At 50.8% G+C, this 20,744-nt stretch overlaps 1 protein-coding gene across 1 annotated transcript in view; it reads left to right on the forward strand.

The window, feature by feature from the left end:
* Positions 1 to 20,744, forward strand: part of TMC3 (transmembrane channel like 3) — a 43,334-nt gene that overhangs the window by 10,671 nt on the left and 11,919 nt on the right. The window contains exons 5-16 of the mRNA XM_002721468.5: positions 3,119 to 3,225; positions 3,913 to 4,011; positions 4,122 to 4,264; positions 5,429 to 5,576; positions 6,327 to 6,370; positions 7,130 to 7,277; positions 9,958 to 10,067; positions 12,526 to 12,604; positions 13,925 to 14,170; positions 14,780 to 14,908; positions 16,102 to 16,169; positions 17,920 to 18,048. Coding sequence (XP_002721514.3) covers positions 3,119 to 3,225; positions 3,913 to 4,011; positions 4,122 to 4,264; positions 5,429 to 5,576; positions 6,327 to 6,370; positions 7,130 to 7,277; positions 9,958 to 10,067; positions 12,526 to 12,604; positions 13,925 to 14,170; positions 14,780 to 14,908; positions 16,102 to 16,169; positions 17,920 to 18,048 — 1,450 coding nt within the window. The remainder of the gene's footprint in view (positions 1 to 3,118; positions 3,226 to 3,912; positions 4,012 to 4,121; positions 4,265 to 5,428; positions 5,577 to 6,326; positions 6,371 to 7,129; positions 7,278 to 9,957; positions 10,068 to 12,525; positions 12,605 to 13,924; positions 14,171 to 14,779; positions 14,909 to 16,101; positions 16,170 to 17,919; positions 18,049 to 20,744) is intronic.

Consider the following 20,744-nt stretch of genomic DNA (forward strand, 5'->3'; position numbering starts at 1 on the left):
AGAAACTCAGAGACAGGTAGGAATGCACACAGACCTCTCGGTTGCGGTCATTGTTGCAGCCGGTCTGTTACTGAGTTATTGCTGGAACAGTTGATTCGACTATTTAAGAAGCTTGGTTCTTCCACTTGAAAGTTCCACTAAAGGCCTAAATACGCAGTAGGAAACCACGAAGGAACTGGAGAAAATATAGGCACTGTGACTTCAGCTTTGGCAAGAGGACCTATCTAATTAATATAAAAGAGAAGGAGGAGGAGTGGGCACTCAGCACATCCAGTGTAGATGCCCACGCCCCGCCTCGGCATGCCTGGGTTTGATCCCAGCTCCCTGCCAGTGCACGAGGAATAGTTCGAGCAGTTGGGGTCCCGCCACCCACATGGGAGTCCTGGGTTGTTTCCTGGCTCCTGGTTTTGGCTCCAGCCCAGCCCCAGTTGTTGGGGACAGTTAGAGATTGAACCAGAGATAAGATCTCTTTGTGTGTATGTCTTTGCCTCTCTCTCACACCCTCTGGGTCTCTGCCTCTCAAATGAAAAAAATAAATAGTAAGTTAATAGAAAAATTTTAGGAGTAAAGAAAGAGATCACCAAAGAAAGTATTGTGTTTTTTTATTTATTTATTAAAGATTTATTTATTAATTTGAAAGTCAGAGTTACACAGAGAGAGATGGAGAGGCAGAGAGAGGGAGGTCTGGTTCACTTCCCAAATGGTTGCAATGGCCAGAGCTGCAGCGATCCGAAGCCAGGAGCCAGGAGCTTCTTCCAGGTCTCCCATGAGGGTACAGGCACCCAAGGACTTGGGCCATCTCATACTGCTTTCCCAGGCCACAGCAGAGACCTGGATCAGAAGTGGAGCAGCCAGGACTTGAACTGGCACCCATATAAGATGCTGGTACTGCAGGTGGCAGCTTTACCTGCTATGCAACAGCGCCAGCCCCGTGATATTTAATTATATTTAAGGAGCGGTTTTGGAGGGCTGGCACTGTGGCACAGCAGGTTAAGCCACACTCTGGGATGCCCGCCTCCCATATGGGAATGCTGGGCACAATGCCAGCTCCTTTGCTTTCAATCTGCCTTGCTGCTAGTGCATCCTAGGGGCAGCAGATGATGGCTAAAGTGCGTGGGACCCTGGGACCCACATGGGAGAACTAGAGAAGGGGTGGGCTCCTGGCTCCTGGCTCCTGGCTCCTGCCTGGCCTCGCCCTGGCTGTTGCAGGCATTTAGGGGAGTAAAGTCTCTCTCTGTCTCTCTCTCTCCTTCTCCCCCCCCATTCTGCCTTTCAAATAGATCAAAATAATTAAACACTTTTTAAAAGCTAAACCAAAAACACTCTATATCCACAAAACCACTAAAAGTTAGCTGATGAATTTGGAAGAACATTTTCAATATTTAAACGGCAAGCTGCACTGTCTTTCCCTCCACCACGCAGAGCGCTCACTGCCAGGGTGCACAGTTGCCCCCTTCCCTAGAGCATTGTCCCTGCCCACCTGGTCCCACCTGCGAGGCGCGCATCGCCCGCCCTCCTCCTCCAAGCCCACCAATGGCCGCGAGGCAATGCCTGACAGCTGGGCGCCGAGTCTGACCCCTGTAACTTGTGCTCCAATGATAGCTGTAGGATCAGCCTGGGCAAGGCTGCAGCTGAGACCCCAGCCAAACTGGCCTGGCCCCTTCCCCCACCACCCCTCAGCTGGCTTCCCTTCTCAACCTGCAGTTCTAGGAAACCCCACCTCAGAGGCGCTGTTCACTGCGGAGCCATTCATCCTGCCGGGAACTCACCAAACAAGGAGCGGCTACCTAAGGAGCCAATCCCTGCCATGGAACACTAAGATCCATTTCATAGAAGAATTATTCATAACGGGAGAAACGTGCTGTAGAGCGATATCAACTTTACCCGAAAGTTTATGTATACAGAATAATTAGGGTTAGACTAGAAGCCTACTAGCAATTACGTATAGTAGTGATTTTAATTTAGTGACCTTGGAATGGGCATCTTTTACTTCTTTTCTTTGTGATGGTTTGTGTTTTTCAACTCATGTGGCCAACAGAAACTTGTTATAAATATTTAAGAGCTTTTTTTTTTTTTTGACAGGCAGAATGGACAGTGAGAGAGAGACAGAGAGAAAGGTCTTCCTTTGCCGTTGGTTTACCCCACAATGGCCGCTGCGGCCAGCACACCACGCTGATCCGAAGGCAGGAGCCAGGTGCTTCTCCTGGTCTCCCATGGGGTGCAGGGCCCAAGCACTTGGGCCATCCTCCACTGCACTCCCAGGCCACAGCAGAGAGCTGGACTGGAAGAGGAGCGACCAGGACAGAATCCGGCACCCCGACCGGGACTAGAACCCGGGGTGCCAGCGCCACAGGTGGAGGATTAGCCTAGTGAGCCGCGGCGCCAGCCAAGAGCTTTTTTTAAATAAAGGGCGACACAAATCCACCTGCAGCAGAATATCGTCAGACTAGCGCCTGCTCTCTTAACTTCCTCTATGCTCGACAGATAAACATTTGTTCCTCACGACCCTGTTTATTTTAGAATAAGTGCACATGGGTGATAAAGTTGCAGAGAGAAGGTTAACCTCGTTTTTCACCCTGACAAAATTTTCATCTTGAAATTAAGATACGAGGACCCTCAGAAAGATTTTTGGAATTCTCAAAATGATGCAGAATAGGAAAGAATTGCAGCAAAATTCTCCAGAGATACCCATGCTTCTTAACACACATGGACATAGTTAATTTGCAAGGAATGATTTAAAGGAATAGGGAAATAGGCATTGAATTGTATCGTAGGCAAATTGGGGATTTTGTTTTCTGCAGGTAGAACTTGTAGATTGTGTTCATGTAATCTTTTTGTAATTTTTCAAAAATTTTTTATCACTCTACAGAGAACAGATTTCCCGTAGTTCTGATGTAGAATTTTAGGGACTATAAAGCTATCCCCCCAACTCCTCCCACCCCACCCCTGCCCCCCTCTGCTCCCCCCTTGGTGTATCTAAGTTAGTATCTGGAGGCTGCACTCTGATAGACACAACAGCAATAGCATCAGTCTTACTGGTCCAGAACGAGCCGCGGGGTCACTCGGCAGAGACCTTGACCCGCGGGGATCGCCCACACGCTCGCTCTCCTCTCTGCAGGCCACTTCGGCTCAGGCGTCGCCTCCTATTTCATATTCCTGAGATGGTTATTTGGGATCAACATCGTGCTCACCATCATGACGGGGGCCTTCATCGTTCTTCCCGAGGTAAGAGCTACAGCAGCCGAGGACAACGCACCGCGCGTTGAAAACAGAATTAAGAGGGAGCCGGGGCTTGGAGTGAGAGCTCACGAGCGGGCCCCACAAAGGGCCAGGCAGTCCATATTTCAGGGCCCTTCCCTCCTCACCACAGCTACTATGACCTGCAGAGTGGCCCCAGAGTGGCCACAGACTGGACACAAACCGTGAGAGCAGCTGGGTCCCCGCGAACATTTTACAGATGGCTCCGGCAGTTTGGATTCCACATTGTTTTTATGTATCACAAAAATAGGAGTCTTCCTTTGATATTTTTTGTTTTTTTCTTTTGGACCATTGAAAACTGCAAAAATCATTCTTAGCTCCCTGGCCGTAGCAAAAGAGGCCAGGGCCCTGATTGGACCTAACAGGCAGTTTGGCAATCCGAGGTAAAAAGATAACCCATCTCTCATCCAAACTGCATCCTTCCAAATCAATGTCCCCATGGTTCTACAGATGCCCGATGGCCTCCATAACTCCCCACAGTCTCACTCAGAGTGCCCCCCCAACTGGCCCTCACCAGACAAGGCAGAAATCTGGCCACCTGACTGATTTTCCACCCGTGAGAGCCAAGCAGAGACCCAGCTCCCAGCTCCCGGAGGACTCCCACGTGTGGTCCCCTCCCCGGGGCCCCCAGGACACCTTCTTCTCTCTTCCCAGCTGATTGCAGGCCAGCCCTTCGGCAGCACAGCCAGCAAGACCATCCCCAGCGAGCTCCTGGCGTCCGCCCAAGACCTGGACACGGTCTGGTCCCTGGGGGTGAGGCGGGGCTGACCCCACCCTTCCCTTCCGGCGGGAGGGGGCGATGGGCGGCAGCTCCGGGGCTGGGAGTTCTCAGCATCGGAGCCACCCGGGCGCTGTCTTCCCAGGGCTACCTGCAGTACTCAGTCCTATTCTACGGCTACTACAGCAGGGAGAGGAGGATCGGCAGAGCCGGCTACCGACTGCCCTTGGCGTACTTCCTGGTGGGGATGGCTGTGTTTGCCTACAGCTTCATCATCCTTTTAAAAAAGTACGACTGCTCAGTTTCTCCAAGGCCATGGCAAGAACCCCCGTGAGATGGTTGACCTCCCTGAGTCATGCCAACAACCCTGTGAGGTTAAAGCGTCGCTGTACCCATTTTATAGATGAGGAGACCAAGGCTACAGGAGGTTTTGTTGTTGCTGCTGTTGTTTCTAATCAGCACTTACTGAACACCTCCAACTTGGTGCTAGGGTCTGTGCTGGGTTCTAGAGAGACAAGAATCACACAGACTTGACAACTGATGCCATTTTAGGCCATGTCATAGCTGTACTGATGGAGAGTTGAATGATAAGTTTCAGATGTGGCAGAATGCAAAGCAACCCATCCGTTATCTATCTGCCTGTGACCTGGGACAGGTTCTTTTCTTTAAAAAAAGATGTATTTATTTATGTATGTATGTATTTATTTGAAAGGCAAAGTGGCAGAGAGAGAGAGAGCTCCTGTCTGCTTGTTCACTCCCCAAATGCCCGTAGCAGTCACGGCTGGACCAGGCTGATGCCAGGAGCTGGGGACTCTGATCTGGGCTACCCTCTTCTAGCACCCTGCCGCTTGTGGCATTTAGCAAAGCATAGATTAGCCTGTGACTAGAGCAGGTGACGGGGGCCTTCGCTTCATCTGGGGCTCTCGGCTTAGCTCCTGGCGGCCTCGGGACCCTGCCTGGAAGACATAGGCCCTTTACTGGATGTTGACCTGTGAGAGGCAGGTGGGAGCAAGAATTGTGGATGGAGATGACAGCCAGAGATCTAGGGGACAGGGCAGTTGCATCCGGGGAAGGGTCCTCACTCTTGCCTTCGACTATCTAAAGGAGGGTGGTGTCGGGGAGGGGACCACAGCTTCCGCGGCCTTTCTGGGGGTAGCATGAGCACCAAGAAGGCAGCTTCCACAGTTTGTCCACCAGCACAGCTGCACACAGGTGGCCTGGCCAACTCCCAGGGTACACACACCCGCAGCCATCAGCTGCACCCTCCGTGGCTAATGCAATGCAAAAGGGCCAGCTGGAAGTGTGGGCTGAAGGCCGGCCAGGACTCCGTACCTACCAGAGGGGACAGCTCTTTTTGCTCACGGCTGCCACGGCTGAGTGTGCCCCAGCCCCAGGGGATGACCCCACTGCCAACGCTCTTCCGGTCGCCTTGTTCTGAGTCCTCTTTTGCAGGATGGCCAAGAACTCCCGCACCAGCCTTGCCAGCGCTTCCCATGACAACTACGCCTTCTGCTGGCGGGTGTTTTGCGCCTGGGATTATCTGATTGGGAACCCTGAGGCTGCAGAGAGCAAGACCGCAGCCATTGTGAACAGCATCAGGGTGAGCGGGCGAGCCAGGAGAGGGCGGTCTGGAGGGCCGGTTCGCAGGACCTGAGCGGGCACCGCCCCATGCCCACAAGGCTCGTGGTTCAAGGACACCTGTCTACCAAATGCGGCCCTTGGAGATTTGCCCAGGGTCCCATGGGTTCTGGGAAGAAAATATTGGAGCTTCTCTTAATTTTCATCTTTAAAATGTTTCCCTCGTCACATTTTGGAATGTGTATTTTTGATCACTTATATCATGGAGTCTTAACATGCTACCCATATAGGAGGGGACTCCAAACTGTTCTTGGAAAGACAAAATTAAAAGGGAATTTTATTTTGATGCAAAAAAAAATTGAAATCCATGAAGTTTTTTTTTTTGCAATGTGCATTTTTCCTGATTTTTTTCAAAGTCCTTTGTATAATGTGTAAATAATAAATACATAAGTGAGGACATAGCCTTCCAGTTTTAACTTAGAAGTTACTGCTGTCCAAAGCACTCAGAAACCTGAACACAGACAATTAAATGGTGCCCTCTTGAGACAAAAAGAAAAAAAAAAGACAAAAAAATTCAGGTGATTTGAATGATCCCAATGAGCCCCTTCCCTTTTCCTCCATTTTGGCATGTAAGTGGTTGATATCCACAGAATCTTCCAGAACAAAGTCTTAGCCATCAGGGATAAGCATTCAAGGGCTAGGTAAGCCGTTTCTAAGGACTCTAATTCATGATGGTGCTGAGCTCTTAACCCGTGTCTGTTTTTCCTTCAAGGAGGCGATTCTGGAAGAACAGGAAAAGAAAAAGAGCAAAAACCTGTAGGTACCGAGGCCCCGGGCTGAATTCAGCGCTGTTTTATTTCAGAGTGGTGCAAAAATCGTCAGCGTTTGCATCTCATTTTCACAGCTGCCAGCAATTCTCCTTTCTTTGTAATACTCGCTCTTCCAGGCGCGAGGTCCGAAGGCACAGGAGTCATGTTCTCCAGCAGTATCTCCCATCTAGAGACCCCACAATCAGCCAGTTTGCCCAGTTTCCTGCTCTCTGACCTAGATAACAAAACAGATGTTTTTATTTGTTGATTTACTTTTATATGAAAGAAAGAGAGACAGAGACAGACAGAGAGAGCTCTCATCTGCTGGTTCACTCCCCAAATGCTGGCAACAGCTGGGGCTGGGTCAGGCTGAAGCCAGGAAGTTGGAAACAACCCCCCACCCACTTCCCGCGTGCACTTAGCAGGAAGCTGGAGTCGGGGATGGAGCTGGGACCTAGATCACTGTGCATTCCAAGAGCTGCCCGCACGCTAAGAGGCACGCAGGTGGTGAGACCACGTGAGGAAAGAGCAGAGCCCACATCCCAGCTCATAGCTGCTCTATTTCCTCGTTAGCTAGCAGGTAGCTCTGTGGGCCACATCTATTCCAGCAGCTGAGTCATAGCAACGAAACGGACCAAAGTGTGGGAGCTCACGGTCTCCAGGGAAGAGATGCCGCGCCGTGTCAGGTGCTTCCTGTGGGATGACAGGCAGACTCGGGGTGTCCCCCATTCCCCCTGCATGTCTTTGTGTCTGTCCTCACCCCCAGGGCAGTGACCATCTGTCTGCGGATTGTGGCCAACGTCCTGGTGCTCCTCTCGCTGGCTGGGAGCATCTATCTCATCTACTTCGTGGTGGATCGGTCCCAGAAGCTCGAGCAGTCCAAGAAGGAGCTGACACTCTGGGAAAAAAATGAGGTAGCCCCACCCCACAACCGGCATGCGCCCTCGGGTGGGGGGGGGGACGCGGAAGGGGCCTGCGCCCCTGGCTCTCAGGCGGGCCGGTGGGGATACCTCCAGGGGAAGGTTCAGTCTTCTTGTCCTTGAACTTGGACTAGGAGGGCTTTGAGCCGGGCAGCAGCACCAGGCTTGGCTGGATGATTTTGTTAGTGTTGGTGGGGAAGGGTTATGGCCTCAGGTGGTCCCACTGTTCTCTCTCTGTGCCATCTGGGCTCTGCTCTCCCTCACATATGGCTTCTAGAAGTGGACTCTGACACCTTCACTGTTCCACAGCATGTCAGAAGCCAGTTGTTAAGCACTTAGGTGGTTCCATATTTTTTTATTATTTAATATAGTTGAAAGGCAGAGAGATAGAGAGAGAGGGAGATAGGGGCTGGTGCTGTGGCGTGGCAGATAAGGCTGCCGCCTCAGCGCCAACATCCCCTGTGGGTGCTGGTTCGAGTCCCGGCTGCTCCACTTTTTCTGATCTTGCTCCCTGCTAATGCACCTGGGAAAGCAGCAGAAGATGGCCCAAGTGCTTGGGCCCCTGCACCCACGTCAGAAACCTGAATGGAGCTCCCAGCTCCTGGCTTTGGCCTGGCTCAGCTCTGGCCATTGCAGCCATTGGAGGAGTGAACTGGTGGATGCAAGATCTCTCTTGCTCTCTGTCTCTTCCTCTGTCTTTCCTTCTCTGTAACTCTGACTTTCAAGCAAATAAATCATTTAAAAAGAGAGAGAGAGAGATGATTGGGGGGGGGGGGTGCAGAGATGCCCTTTGGTGGTTCACTCCTTGAATGCCCACAACTGCTGGAGTGGACCAGGTCAAAGCTGGCATCTGGAACTCAATCCAGGTCTCCGTCAGGGATAGCAGGGCCCAATTACTTCAGCCATCACTGCTGCCTCCCAGGGGCTGCATTGGTGGGAAGCTGGATTCAAGAGCCAGAGCTGGAGCCAGAGTTAGAAATCAAATCCATGGGCCCGGCACCGTGGCTCACTTGATTAATCCTCTGCCTGCGGCACCGGCATCCCCTATGGGTGCCAGGTTCTAGTCCCAGCTGCTCCTCTTCCAGTCCAGCTCTCTGCTGTGGCCCGGGAAGGCAGTGGAGGATGGCCCAAGTGCTTGGGCCCTGCACCTGCATGGGAGACCAGGAGGAAGCACCTGGCTCCTGGCTTCAGATTGGCACAGCGCCAGCCGTAGCGGCCATTTGGGGGGTGACCCAATGGAAGGAAGACCTTTCCCTCTGTCTCTCTCTCTCTGTCTAACTCTGCCTGTCAAATTAAAAAAAAAGAAAGAAAAAGAAAGCAAGAAAGAAAAGAAATCAAATCGAGGCACCACAATGAGAGACCAGGAAATCACTGAGCAAACATCCACCCTGGCTTCTGTATTTCTACGTTACAGCTAAGGCTTCCAGAACCAGCTCCACATTCCGAGTGGCTTGTGTGAATATCCCCCTACATAAAAAGTACCAAGTGGGAGGCCGGGGGCAACTTTAGAATTCTTTTTATAAGGATTTATTTATTTATTTGAAAGGCAGAGGTACAGAGAGAGAGAGGGAGATTCAGAGAGAGGTCTTCTGTCTGCTGGTTCACTCCCCCAAAGGCCACAATGGCCAGGGCTGGGCCCATTTGAAGCCAGGAGTCAGGAACTTCTTCCCCATCCTCCATGCAGATGCAGGGACCCAAGCACTTGAGCCATCTTCTACTGCTTTCCCAGGCCATGGCAGAGTAGCTGGATTGGAAGTGGAGCAGCCGGGACTCAAACAAGTGTCCACAGGGGATGCTGGCATGGCCGGTGCTGAAGATGGTGGCTTAACCTGCTAAGCCACAGTGCCGGGCCCAATTTTAGAATTCTTAACATTTGCTATTAGACTGTTGTTCTGAAAGTTTGCCTCAGTTAATCTGTAAAGACTCGGAGAGAGAGAAACAGCACAAAAACCACTCTTGTACCATTTCGTGAAAATGCTGAACAGCTTTAGGGCTCCGAAATACCAAACGCATAGGCAGCAGTTGGGTCATCAATTCCCCCATATGTATCAATCAACGTACCGCAGTTTATCAAAAACTGACACTGAACTAGGCCATTTTTTCCTATACCTCTGTTTCCTGCCAACTAAATACATTATGTAAATATTTGTTTGTTTACAGATAGATGGATAGCTTTTTTCTAAAACAGAAATGTCACAAAATTATGTCCTATGTTAGCAGACACATCTCATCGTACCAGCTAAAATTCCTCTTTATTTTGCCCTAAGCACAGAGAAGAAGGGCCAGGCATATGCCCTGGGTAATTAATTTTCCGTGTACAGAGGAATATTAAATTACTTCTCTGCTTTCCTTTCTCTATTCATAATGGTTGCAGTTATTTTCATCTTCCAACCACAGCCAGCAAAGTATAAATAGTGTGAGGTTGTAATTGGAAAATGTGGTAAAGATGCTAGCGAGTGCCCAGTGCATGTGCGAATAGTCACTAGAGTTCCAAGGACGACAAAACCCATGGCAAAGCGGTGCTGGCCTCTTGAAAGAGGGGTGTTGAGCTGAGATTGAGGAAGATTGTCCACTTCAGAATGGCCTGAGCCTGATGGAATATTAAGCTAAGAGGCTGGACTGTGCTGGGGGCCGGCAGCCACAGTGTAGGGGGTGGTGTGTGCTCTCTTGGCAGGTGAGCGTGGTGGTGTCCCTGGTCACCATGTTAGCACCGTCAGCCTTCGACCTCATCGCCGCCTTGGAGATGTACCATCCACGGACCACGCTGCGCTTCCAGCTGGCCAGGTAAGGGAGCCGGGGCAGGAAGTGCCACCACGTGGTGGCTCCCCCATCTGCCCAGCCCCCATGGGCGTGGAAGTCCCTCCAGAGCCAGGCCTTTACTTCTCTTCTCCCGATGCTTGGCACAGGACTCTACCTGTGCGTGCAACGGGAGCGAAGCCGGAGATGGCGGGAGAAGGGGAGGAGCCAGATGACAAGGAGATAAGGAATGGATTGAAAGGTCCTGGAGAAGAGGAGGAGGGGGAAGAGGAGGAGGGGAAGGGAGGAGTAGATAGAGAAGAGAGCCAAGGAGACGATGGAATGTGTCTGGCTTCCCTCCTCATTCAGTTTTCTCATGGCTTGGCTATGCATAGTGCAAGAGGACCCTGCCATTCTCCATACATGAGAGGAGCAGTTCTTGTTTTGATAACAAAATCCCCAAAGCATGGACTCACAGAGGTTCTTGTGGATATGCCTAGAAGCTTCTGGAGTCATCCAGACCAGCTGGTGGCCCCGACAGCAGGTGCTATAGGCAGACCTGAGCAGCAGCAGGCCAGTTGCATCCGAGGGGATGGCCTGGGACCCCCCACACACACACACACATACACAGGTGTAAGGCACCTGCATCATTTGTAGTGCTGGCCTCAGCGCTCTCCCCTCCCCCTCCAGGACCCTGGTCGCATCTGTGCCTTGAGCCCTTGGATTGAGTTTAGGTGGGGTATTCCCTCGGCTGGAGCCCAGGAGGGAGTTCAGAGCCTCGGCTACCTGGCCCCAACTCCCATCGCCATCTACACTGGTTTCGCTGGCTTTTCTCAAATGACACCTGAGAACATTCTGGCAGCTTGCCGCAGACCACTCTGGGAAGACTTGCCCTCCTCCAGGAGTCGGCTAGCATCTGGTGGCGAGGACCCAACAGTAAATGTTTTAGGTTTATGGGTTGTACAGCCTGTCCTAGTTACTCAATGCCAACACGGAAGGCGCCATGGGCAATACACACAGGAGAGGGTGCAACCATGTTCTACCCCAGCCTGGAAGGCCATAGCTTGCCAGCTCCCGGAATCCAACCATCATTTCAAAGACCAAAACAATAGGAGTAGAGTGAGCAAAAGGTTGGAAAAATCTCACAGTCAAGAGAAGATCGGGGACCAGGCTCTTGGTCCCTGGCTCCTACCCCTGGGTCTTTCTGCCCTCCTCTTCTGCCTGGTATGCCTTCCTCGGCTCCTTCCTCACTAGCAAGCAGTGGGGGAGAATCAATTCCATGATTGCATTTGGTCAAACAGCAATCCTATTACGCAGATTGGCCTCGTTATTCACGATCAAAACAAGGAAAACAGAGACATCAAGAGATTTAGGCCGGTGTCTGGAAATAAGAGCGAGATGCGTTTTGGTGCCATTAACTCCCCCGCGGATCATGGTGCCTTCAATGAGAGGCACAGTGAAACCAAAAGCAATGGTGATGCCAAGACAGAGGCGGTGAAACTGACGTGGTCTTTCCTTTAGCCCTCACTTGCTGTGCACCCCGAGGGCCTTGCCCTGTGCTGGACACTGTGGATACAGGACTAGAATCCGGGCACTGCCCCCAAGAGGGAAAGTCACAGTGAGTTGCCGTGATGTCCCACAGAGAAGCCTCCACCCTGGAGAAGAGATGGCTCAGCCTGTAGGAATGGCCACCTTGTCATCCCCTATCAACTGATGATGACAATGGCATGATTCCCCAAGCGCAACTGTTGCCCCATTGAACATTCGGAAGCCTGCCATTTTCTGTTCTCTATTCCCCAAACTTAAGACTCAAGGCTGCATCTTGGGCCATCCCAATGATGGGTTTCTCAGCGCCTTCCAAGTCTAGGGAAACTGACATCAAGTCGTGGGCCCCCGACTGGCACAGGCTGTCGCTGGCAGCTCCCCTTCGTGGAGAGCTGTCCACACCATAGCTGTCCTCAGAGTCGCTCTGTGCTTCGGAGGCGTCCAGCCTGCATCACAGAGGCAGAGCACTGAGCTCCAATGATTGTATCCGGCTCTCTCTAACCCCGTGAACCTGAGCTTGTCGCTTGACTCCTCCCTGGCTCAGGCCACCTGCCCTATAATTGGAGTGGTGTGGGGCCATGTGTACCTCACGGAGCTGTTGTGAGGACTGAATAAACCTGTATGGGAAATCTGGACAAGCCAGAGTGTGGCACGGAGCACACACTTCGTCACCCCACGCTTCAGAGAGCTGCTTCATAAAGCCACACTTTTTCCTCTACTCTTGTATTGCTAAAATGCAGAGCTGAGGGTAGAACCCCTGAGAAGCCTGTGGAAAGATTCCCAGTGGCCCACGGAGCTACTGGAGCTGGGTGCATTCTGGAATTCTGTGTTTCAAATGCCTGCAAGGTGATCCTGAAGGAAGCCAAGTGTGGCAGCCACTGTCTCGGTCTATCTGTGATGGTCTAGAACCGTGACCTTGCACGTGGTGGTCTTGTTTCTCAAGGTGGGCTTGTGCTTTCAGGGTCCTTGTGCTGTACCTGGGCAACCTCTACAGTCTCATCATTGCTCTCCTGGACAAAGTGAACAGCATGAGCATGGAGGTGAGCTCTGCACCCTGCACCTGCACCCTGGCCCACCCCTGCCAACCTTCCCCTCCCCCAGGCTCACTGCTGGCGTCAAGTCCAAACGAGGTTGTGGTTTTCTTAAGGTGAGGATAGAAAAAGCACCCCATTTCCCAGATAAAAAAAAACCGAGGCCACACAGACAAAGCTCAGAGAAGAGCCTGAGGCTGCCGAATCCATGTCTCTTTGCATCACACCACTGCGTCTCCTTTTCCGATAAGAGAACCAACCGACAGCTACTGCAAGTGATGCTGGGAGGAGTGACAGGCCGTGGGACTCCCTCAGAAAACCAGGAGAGGAGAACCATCTCATGAGAATTAGATCAGCCTAGGCCCCCACCATCCCTGCCTAGCAGGAGCCTCCATTCCCAGCCTGGGGGAGCTTTGCTGTCCATTTTCACCCTAGTCCACCTGGAGAATACAAAGTGGGGAGAAGAGACCCTCCATAGGGCTGTCTGTCCAAGGAATATCATACTCGCCTCCCATTTCAAGGCTCACAGGCAGAGGAAGCCATAGGACTCATGCTTTCTCACTCAGCGAGTTGAAGTTAGACAGACCTGGGTCCCTTCCTGTCACCGACAAGCAACATAGCCTTGAACCCTGGACTTTCACTCAGGGTTTCAGTCTCCCCATGTGAACATGGGGTGACAATCCTTACCCGAAACTCTTGTGAAGTGTGAGAAGAGATACCCTGTGGTACCCAGCACAGCATCTGACACCTACTGGGACCAATAGAGGCTACTGCCCCACTTTGTTCCATTATGCGATTGTGGGGGCTGATAGCAATCAAGTAGCTGGAGGGAGGGAGGGAGGGATAGATAGAGAGAGACAAAGAGACACAGAGAGAGAGGATTCGCCAGCAATGCAGTGATAGCTTTGGTGTCCAGAATATTTTTTTTAATTTTTATTTAACCTGATTTTTGTTTATCTGAGAGACACAGAAAGAGTTCCCATCCACTGGCTCACTCCACAAGTGCCCATGGTAGTGGGGATGGGGAGGGAATATAGGTCAGGCCAGGGCTAAGAATGGGGAACCAGGAGCCAGGAACTCAATCCAGATAACCCATTTGGGTGGCAGGAACCCAAGTACCTGGGACATCATCTGCTGCCTCCCAAGGAAGCTGGGATCAAGAATGGAGCTGGGACTGCAACCCAGGGACTCCAGTATGAGGTGTGGCGCCCCCAAGTGGCAGCTTAACCACTATGCTGAACTCGTGCCCCTGTGATGGAGTCTTATTACAGACACGTGAACGCCTCCTTGTCCCTCCTTCCCTTCATCCCTTCCTCCTCCTCTCCGTAGGAAACTGCTACCAAAAATAACGCAAGTTATTGGATGGATCCTCCCGCCTTGTTGGCCACCAGGACAGGTCCTGGAGAAGGGAGCTGGTCCACAGCTCAGCCTGGCGTAGAGCCCAGGAGAAACAGCACCTGGGCCTTGGAAGAGACCGGCATTCCCACCTCCACCACGCCTCTCACCAAGGCCAACAAGACCACGCTCTACCCCCAGCGTCTGCAAGGCCAGTGCTGGGAAACATACGTGGGCCAGGTGCTTCCCTTAGCCCTAACAAAGCCCTCCAGGTGCCTCCTGTCCCTTGACCCCAGCAACAATCCCAGATGTCATTGTCCCTAAGGTTCAGTGAGGTTTATGATTTCCCAGCTCTCAAAATGAATACTAACAGTCAGTGCAAGGACTCGCACGACACCGACTGTCCTAGGAGCTCAGTCCTCCTGAGAGTCCTATTTCTATCACCCTAAAAGCCACAAGGAGGAAGCTGAGGCACAAATGATTGAGTAACTTGCCCAATGACACCAGTCCTAAAGAATGAAGAACTGACCGCTTGCTTCCAAATCTGCCCTTTGCCCTTGAGTCTTAATCTTGTACAATTGCCCTCAACCCTCACCCAGGAGACATTGTCTGCTGGCTATGAGTTGTGAGCTTCCAGAAGTTTCTGAGGCCCAGGACCACAGACTCTTCCCTCATTTTGTGTGATGCTGCCTGGGATACCAACACGCAAACGCAAATTGACAAATAGCTATTGAGCACCGGTGAAGTGCAAAGAGACCACTGGCTTGGGCCCTCCCCCATGGGTGGGGCGGGCGGTAGGAGGGGCCCAAGGCAGGGCTGGCGGCATGGGAGGACACTCCTGTGTTTTAGGAGATGCTGAAGCTGTCCATCATTGACATGCTGTTCACCGTGGCCAGCATCCTGCTCATCGACTTCTTCCGAGGGCTTTTTGTTCGGTATTTGAGTGACTACTGGTGCTGGGACCTGGAAAGCAAGTTTGTAAGTAAAGCCCTGGGTCTTTCTTCCTGGGGAGGCCTGACAGGGGCCCTGTGCAGAGAAGACTGGTCAGGGTACAGGGAGGGGCATACACAGCTAAGTGCCATCGCCTTCTCATACTGCCATCTGCTGGGGTGGACACACAGGCACCGTTCTCCCACTGGGGCAAAGAACACCATATACAAAGGGTACTTCAAGAAATTCCTGGACAATGGAATTAAAAGTTTGAGTTGACTTCTTGTTAAAGATGTATGTTATTTATTTATTTGAAAGGCAATGCAATAGAGAGAGACAGAGAAACAGAGACAGAGAGAAATCTTCCATCTGCTGCTTCTCTCCCCAAATACCTGCAACTGTCAGGGCCGGGCTAGGCTGAAGCCAGGAGCCAGGAGCTTCAACTGGGTCTTGCATATGGGTGCAGGGGCCCTAACTCCTGAGCCATCATCAACTGCCTTCCCAGACACATTAGCAGGAAGCTGGATCAGAAGCAGAGCAGCTGGGGACGCGCTGTGGCGCAGCAGGTTAACGCCCTGGCCTGCAGTGCCAGCATCCCATACGGGCACCAGTTTCAGATCTGGCTGCTCCACTTCCGATCCAGCTCTCTGCTGTGGCCTGGGAAAGCAGTGGAAGATGGCCCAAGTCCTTAGGCCCCTGCACCCACATGGGAGACCTGGAAGAATCTCCTGGCTCCTGGCTTTAGATCTGCACATCTCCAGCTGTTGCAGCCAATTGGAGAGTGAACCAGCAGATGGAAAACCTCTTTCTCTCTCTCTCTCTCTCTCTCTCTCTCTCTCTCTCTCTCTCTCTCTCTCTTTCTCTCTGCCTCTCTTCTCTCTGTGTAACTCTGACTTTCAAATAAAGAAATAAATCTTTAATTAAAAAAAAAAAGAGGTGGAGCAGCCAGAACGAGCACTTCAGTATGAGATGCCGGTCCCGAAAGATTAAGTTTATTTCAGCACAAAAGGATGTTTAAATCCATGCCCAAGAGGAGTTTTCAAAAAGTTCCTGGAAATGTGTATTAACAGAAATCCATGCATGGGTTCCAAAAAAATGTTTTAGAGCAAAATAAAATGGCCTTTTAATTCCTTGAACCATTTGAAATGCCTTTGAATGGGACTAGATGCACTGATTTGTGCAAAGAGTCTTAGACAATTTTTTTTTTCCTAATGCAGAGGCTCATTTTTTTTCTCCTCCAGCCTGAGTATGGGGAATTCAAGATAGCAGAGAATGTGCTGCATTTAGTCTACAACCAAGGAATGATTTGGTAGGTACCAACGCTGCTTCTTACCTGGGCTTCCAGACCATCTGGGCTCGCACGGTCATTAGTCTGCATGGGACATGATCGTGATCAGCACAGCCTTAGGCATTCAGACAGGAGTGTCTGAATGGGCCGTGTCATGTGTGCAGTTGTTTTATTAGTGGTTTCCTGAGGGTTTTGCAGATGCGACGGATGGAGGGATTAATCCGTTTTTAAGCCATTATTGGTCACAGAAAAATCTGCCCAGGAAGCAGTAGAGTCACCCTTGGGGAGGGAGGTTGCCTCTTCCCCGGGGGGAACTTCAGGAGCTTGGGGGTCACAGCTGGGGGGATCTGGCCCCTGCTGCCCTCGGCTGCCCACGTGTCTGAGCTCAGGAGCACTCCGTAAGTGATGTCACCATCTCTGGTTTGATGTATTGCACCACCAATAATGCGAGTGGTGCAAACACAAGCTAGCAGAGAGAAATTAGAACACTCTCTCTTCAGAATCAGTGTGTGCAGATCTGAGAGGAGTAAGGAGATTCCCTCTGGTCAAATGCCATGTTCTTATCATCTCCTGCATTTCACAGAGCATTGTCACAAATACACCTTGAAAAGTCACGTGCAATGTTTACTTAATATGCGGTACAGATTAGGCACCTCTGTACCCATAGAGGCGGATGTAACCCTGATGTAACTCCACAGGGTGACTCACTATTATTTTCCCCATTTTATTTTTTTTAAAGATTTTATTTATTTATTTGAAAGTCAGAGTTACACACAGAGAGAAGGAGAGGCGGGCTGGAGGAGGAGGAGGTCTTCCATCCACAGTTTCATTTCCCAAATAGCCACAACAGCCAAAGCTGGACCAATCCAAAGCCAGGAGCTTCTTCCCACTCTCCCACGTGGGTGCAGGGGCCCAAGTACTTGGGCCGTCCTCCACTGCTTTTCCAACCCGCAGCAGGGAGCTGGATCAGAAGAGGAGCAGCTGAGACACCGATTGGAGCCCCTATAGGATGCCAGAGCTGCATCAAGTATATCAAGTATTATATCAAACACACACCCAGTATCAAGTGATTTAAACTCAAAGTCGGATGACCTGAGATTTGGCCCTGAGTTGGCGTCTGTTTGTAGGGTGACTGGGATGGTCCAGTGCTGATCTCTCAGCCCAGCTTGCGGACTCCCATGCGTGTACCACGTGAGATCCCAAGGGGGCGTGCTTCCAGCAGTAGCACATCTTTGGGCAAATCACTCAGCTTGCCTTCCATGTAACGTTGAACACTCACCCCTCCTTTCACAAACACAGAAACTTACATGAGCTAAGATGTGCAGAATTGCTCAGCACGATGTCCAGCCAAAGTAGCTGATCACCATATGCTGATCCAACCTGAAGGTGTAGAACTTGTTAGCCACATGCAGGAAAATCCGGGTTTTCCCTAAGTTGTAGCAGCCCAGGATCGGCCTTCCCACTGCCTCTAGGGGGGGTCGTTGCCTCTCAGCTGTAAAGATAGAGACCAGTGTTTACTGTTTCTTTCCAAAGTAGGATCGGGACGCTGCATCTGCGGTGACTTCTCTTACTCGGAAAGGTAGAAGGCAGGGGTCTCAGACCTTCTGACGGTGCCTCTAGATCTTTGAGCATGAGCTGCAAACCCCCAAAGTCTCAGAACCAGGTTCTTCCCTGGGGCTTCTGGTCCCCGGGGCTTCCAGACCTGGGACCACAGCCCCGGGAGAATCAGTGGAGGAGGGCGCGTGCACACAGACCTTCCTTGTGCTTCTAGGATGGGCGCCTTCTTCTCGCCCTGTCTCCCAGCATTCAACGTTCTCAAGCTCATCGGGCTCATGTACCTGCGGAGCTGGGCTGTGCTGACCTGCAACGTGCCCCACCAGCAAGTATTTCGGGCGTCCAGGTCAGTAAGACCAGGTCCACCTCATGCAGAGAATGTAGTCTTTCTGCAGGCGGGTCCTGCAGCAGGGGCAAACACCACACACACACACACAAACACACACACACACACACACCAGCTCTTTCTCCAACAAAACCCTTGCCTGCCGCCTGTCTTGTTTTCCTGGTGCAACCATTGTCTTCACCTTGGAATTCATTGTTGCTGCTTTTCGGCTCATAATTGGTTTCAGAAGTTTTTAAAAAAGATTTATTTATTTATTTGAGAGGCAGAGTTGCAGACAGAGAGATGGAGAAACAGAGAGAAAGGTCTTCCATCCGCTGGTTCATGCCCCAGATGGCTGCAATGGCCAGAGCTGAAGCTGGGAGCCAGTAGCTTCTTCCTGGTCTCCCACGTGGGTGCAGGGGCCCAAGCACTTGGGCCATCTTCTGCTGCCTTCCCAGGCCATAGCAGAGAGCTGGATCAGAAGTGGAGCAGCCAGGACTTGAACTGGTGCCCATATGGGATGCTGGCACTGCAGGCAGAGGCTTAGCCTATTACCCCACAGCACTGGCCCTCAAATTTTGTTTTAAAAACCTTTTACTGAAGTGTAACAATCATTTAGGTAAAATGGGTAAATCACAAATTTTCACAAGCTGAACACAAGTATGTAACCAGCACCCAGCAAACAGAAACAGAACCCAGACGATACCCAGACCACTGCCTACGTGTGCTAGATCCCGGTCACTCCTGCCTTCCACTGGCCCGATCTGGTTTACTGAACATTTTCCTGGGTGTCAGTGGAGTCGCACAGAGAGCACGCTCCCCTGGGCTCTGTTCCTTTCCCTCAGCGTAGTGTTTGTGAGATTCAGCTCATTGGAATGTCTGTGTCCGTGCTACTGCCGGTGGGCATTTCCCACTCTTGGCACAATGAGAGACACTGGCTTGAACGTGTTCATAGGTGTCTTTTGTTGGGTCTACACCCATGAGTGCAATTACTGCATCACAGGGCATACGTATGCTCGCCTACAATAGACAGCACCGAAAAGTTTCCCGAAGTGCTTGGGCCATTTTCCTCGTCCACCAGGACCACCTGGGAGTTCTTGTTCTTTTACAGCTGTGCAAATGTGTCCATTTCTGTGTTTTTCGCTGTAGCCCTTTTGGTGAATTCCTAACACATTTTGAACACCTTCATTAGAGCTCAGTTGCTTTATTTTAACATAATAGTTCAATAGCTATGTGTGTCCGCATTGATGATTTTTAAACTTTTTAGCTATGAGCTTGGTGACAATGCATGGGGGGGAGTAATCCAAAGTTTGTAGGGAAAATGGAATTAAAAGATGTTTATTTGGGTGCAGAAATTTTTGAAAGCCATGCATTGCTCTCTCACAGTATGCATTTTCCATGAAGTTTCTGAAGATCTCTTGTATTTGCATTTCACCTAGCGACCAGTCCATGCACCTGTTTGCATTGAGATATACAGTAATTCCTTGGTATATGCAAAAAAAATTGGTCCTTGTCCCCCTGTGGATAGCAAAATCCATGGATGGATGCTCAGGTCCCTTCTAGACAATTCCATAGTGTTTATGTATAACCTATGCACCTCCTTCCATATCATCTCTAGGCTATTTATAATGCTTAGGACAATGTAAATATGATGGGATTGGTGTGATTCTGTAATGGTTAGGGAACATGAAAATATTCTGTACATGTTCAGTATAGGTGCAACTTTTTTAAAGGTGCAGTTATTTATTTGAAAGGCAGAGTTACAGAGAGAGAGGGAGAGGCAAAGAGAGAGCGAGAGATCATCCATTTGCTGGTTCACACCCCAGATGGCCACAACAGCCAAGGCCAAGCCAGGCCAAAATTAGGATCTTCATCCAGATCTCCCATGTGGGTACAGAGTCCCAAGCACTTGGGCCATCCTCTGCTGCCTTCCCAGGCACATTAGCAGGGAGCTGGATTAGAAGTGGAGCAGCCAGGATTCAAACCAGCGCCCATGTAGGATGCTGGCACTGCAGGCTGCAGCTCAACCTGCTGCGCCACAACACTGGCCCCCAGATGAACTTTTCTTCAATAAGTTTGATCAGCACTTGGTGAAATCCAAGGTTGCGAACCCATGGATGTAGAAGGCTGATGGGTTTTATATATTCACATATGCATGCTTTTTATGTTTATATTTATAATCTTTAGGGGTGTGTGTGTGTGTGTCTATGTGTACACACACACATGAGGCACTTCAAAAAGACATGGAAAATAGAAATGAAAGATTCATTTTTGTGTAAAAACTTTGAAATCCTTGCATAATTTTTAAATAGTAATAATTTTCCTTGAAGACCTTGGAGTGTGTTGGGGGGAATCACAAATTAGCACCTAGCCCTTTCTGTACTCTATACCCCTGACCTTGTCCGTTCCCTTCAAGCCCAGTCTACTTCATGAGAGAGGGGGAGAGACAGAGAGAGGGAAAGAATGAGAGCGAGAGCAAGAAAAGGAGAGAGAGAGAAACCGATGGGCAGAGGGCGTGCTAGCTGGGTACCACCAGACTGACTGGCCACTCACTCCCTGCTCAGAACACTGGACAGAACCTTGCCCACCAAACAGGTCTGAGCTGTCCTCAGGGGAGGCCTGCACAACCAGGCTCCCTAATACCAAGGCATCACTTGAGCAGCCAGCAGTGAGAGCCAGAGCTCCTCCAAGTGAGAGAGTCAAGAATCATAGCAACA

The sequence above is a fragment of the Oryctolagus cuniculus genome, chromosome 12 (genome assembly GCF_051225735.1).
Source record: "Oryctolagus cuniculus isolate XC-2025 breed Fujian yellow rabbit chromosome 12, ASM5122573v1, whole genome shotgun sequence".
Lineage (NCBI taxonomy): Eukaryota > Metazoa > Chordata > Mammalia > Lagomorpha > Leporidae > Oryctolagus > Oryctolagus cuniculus.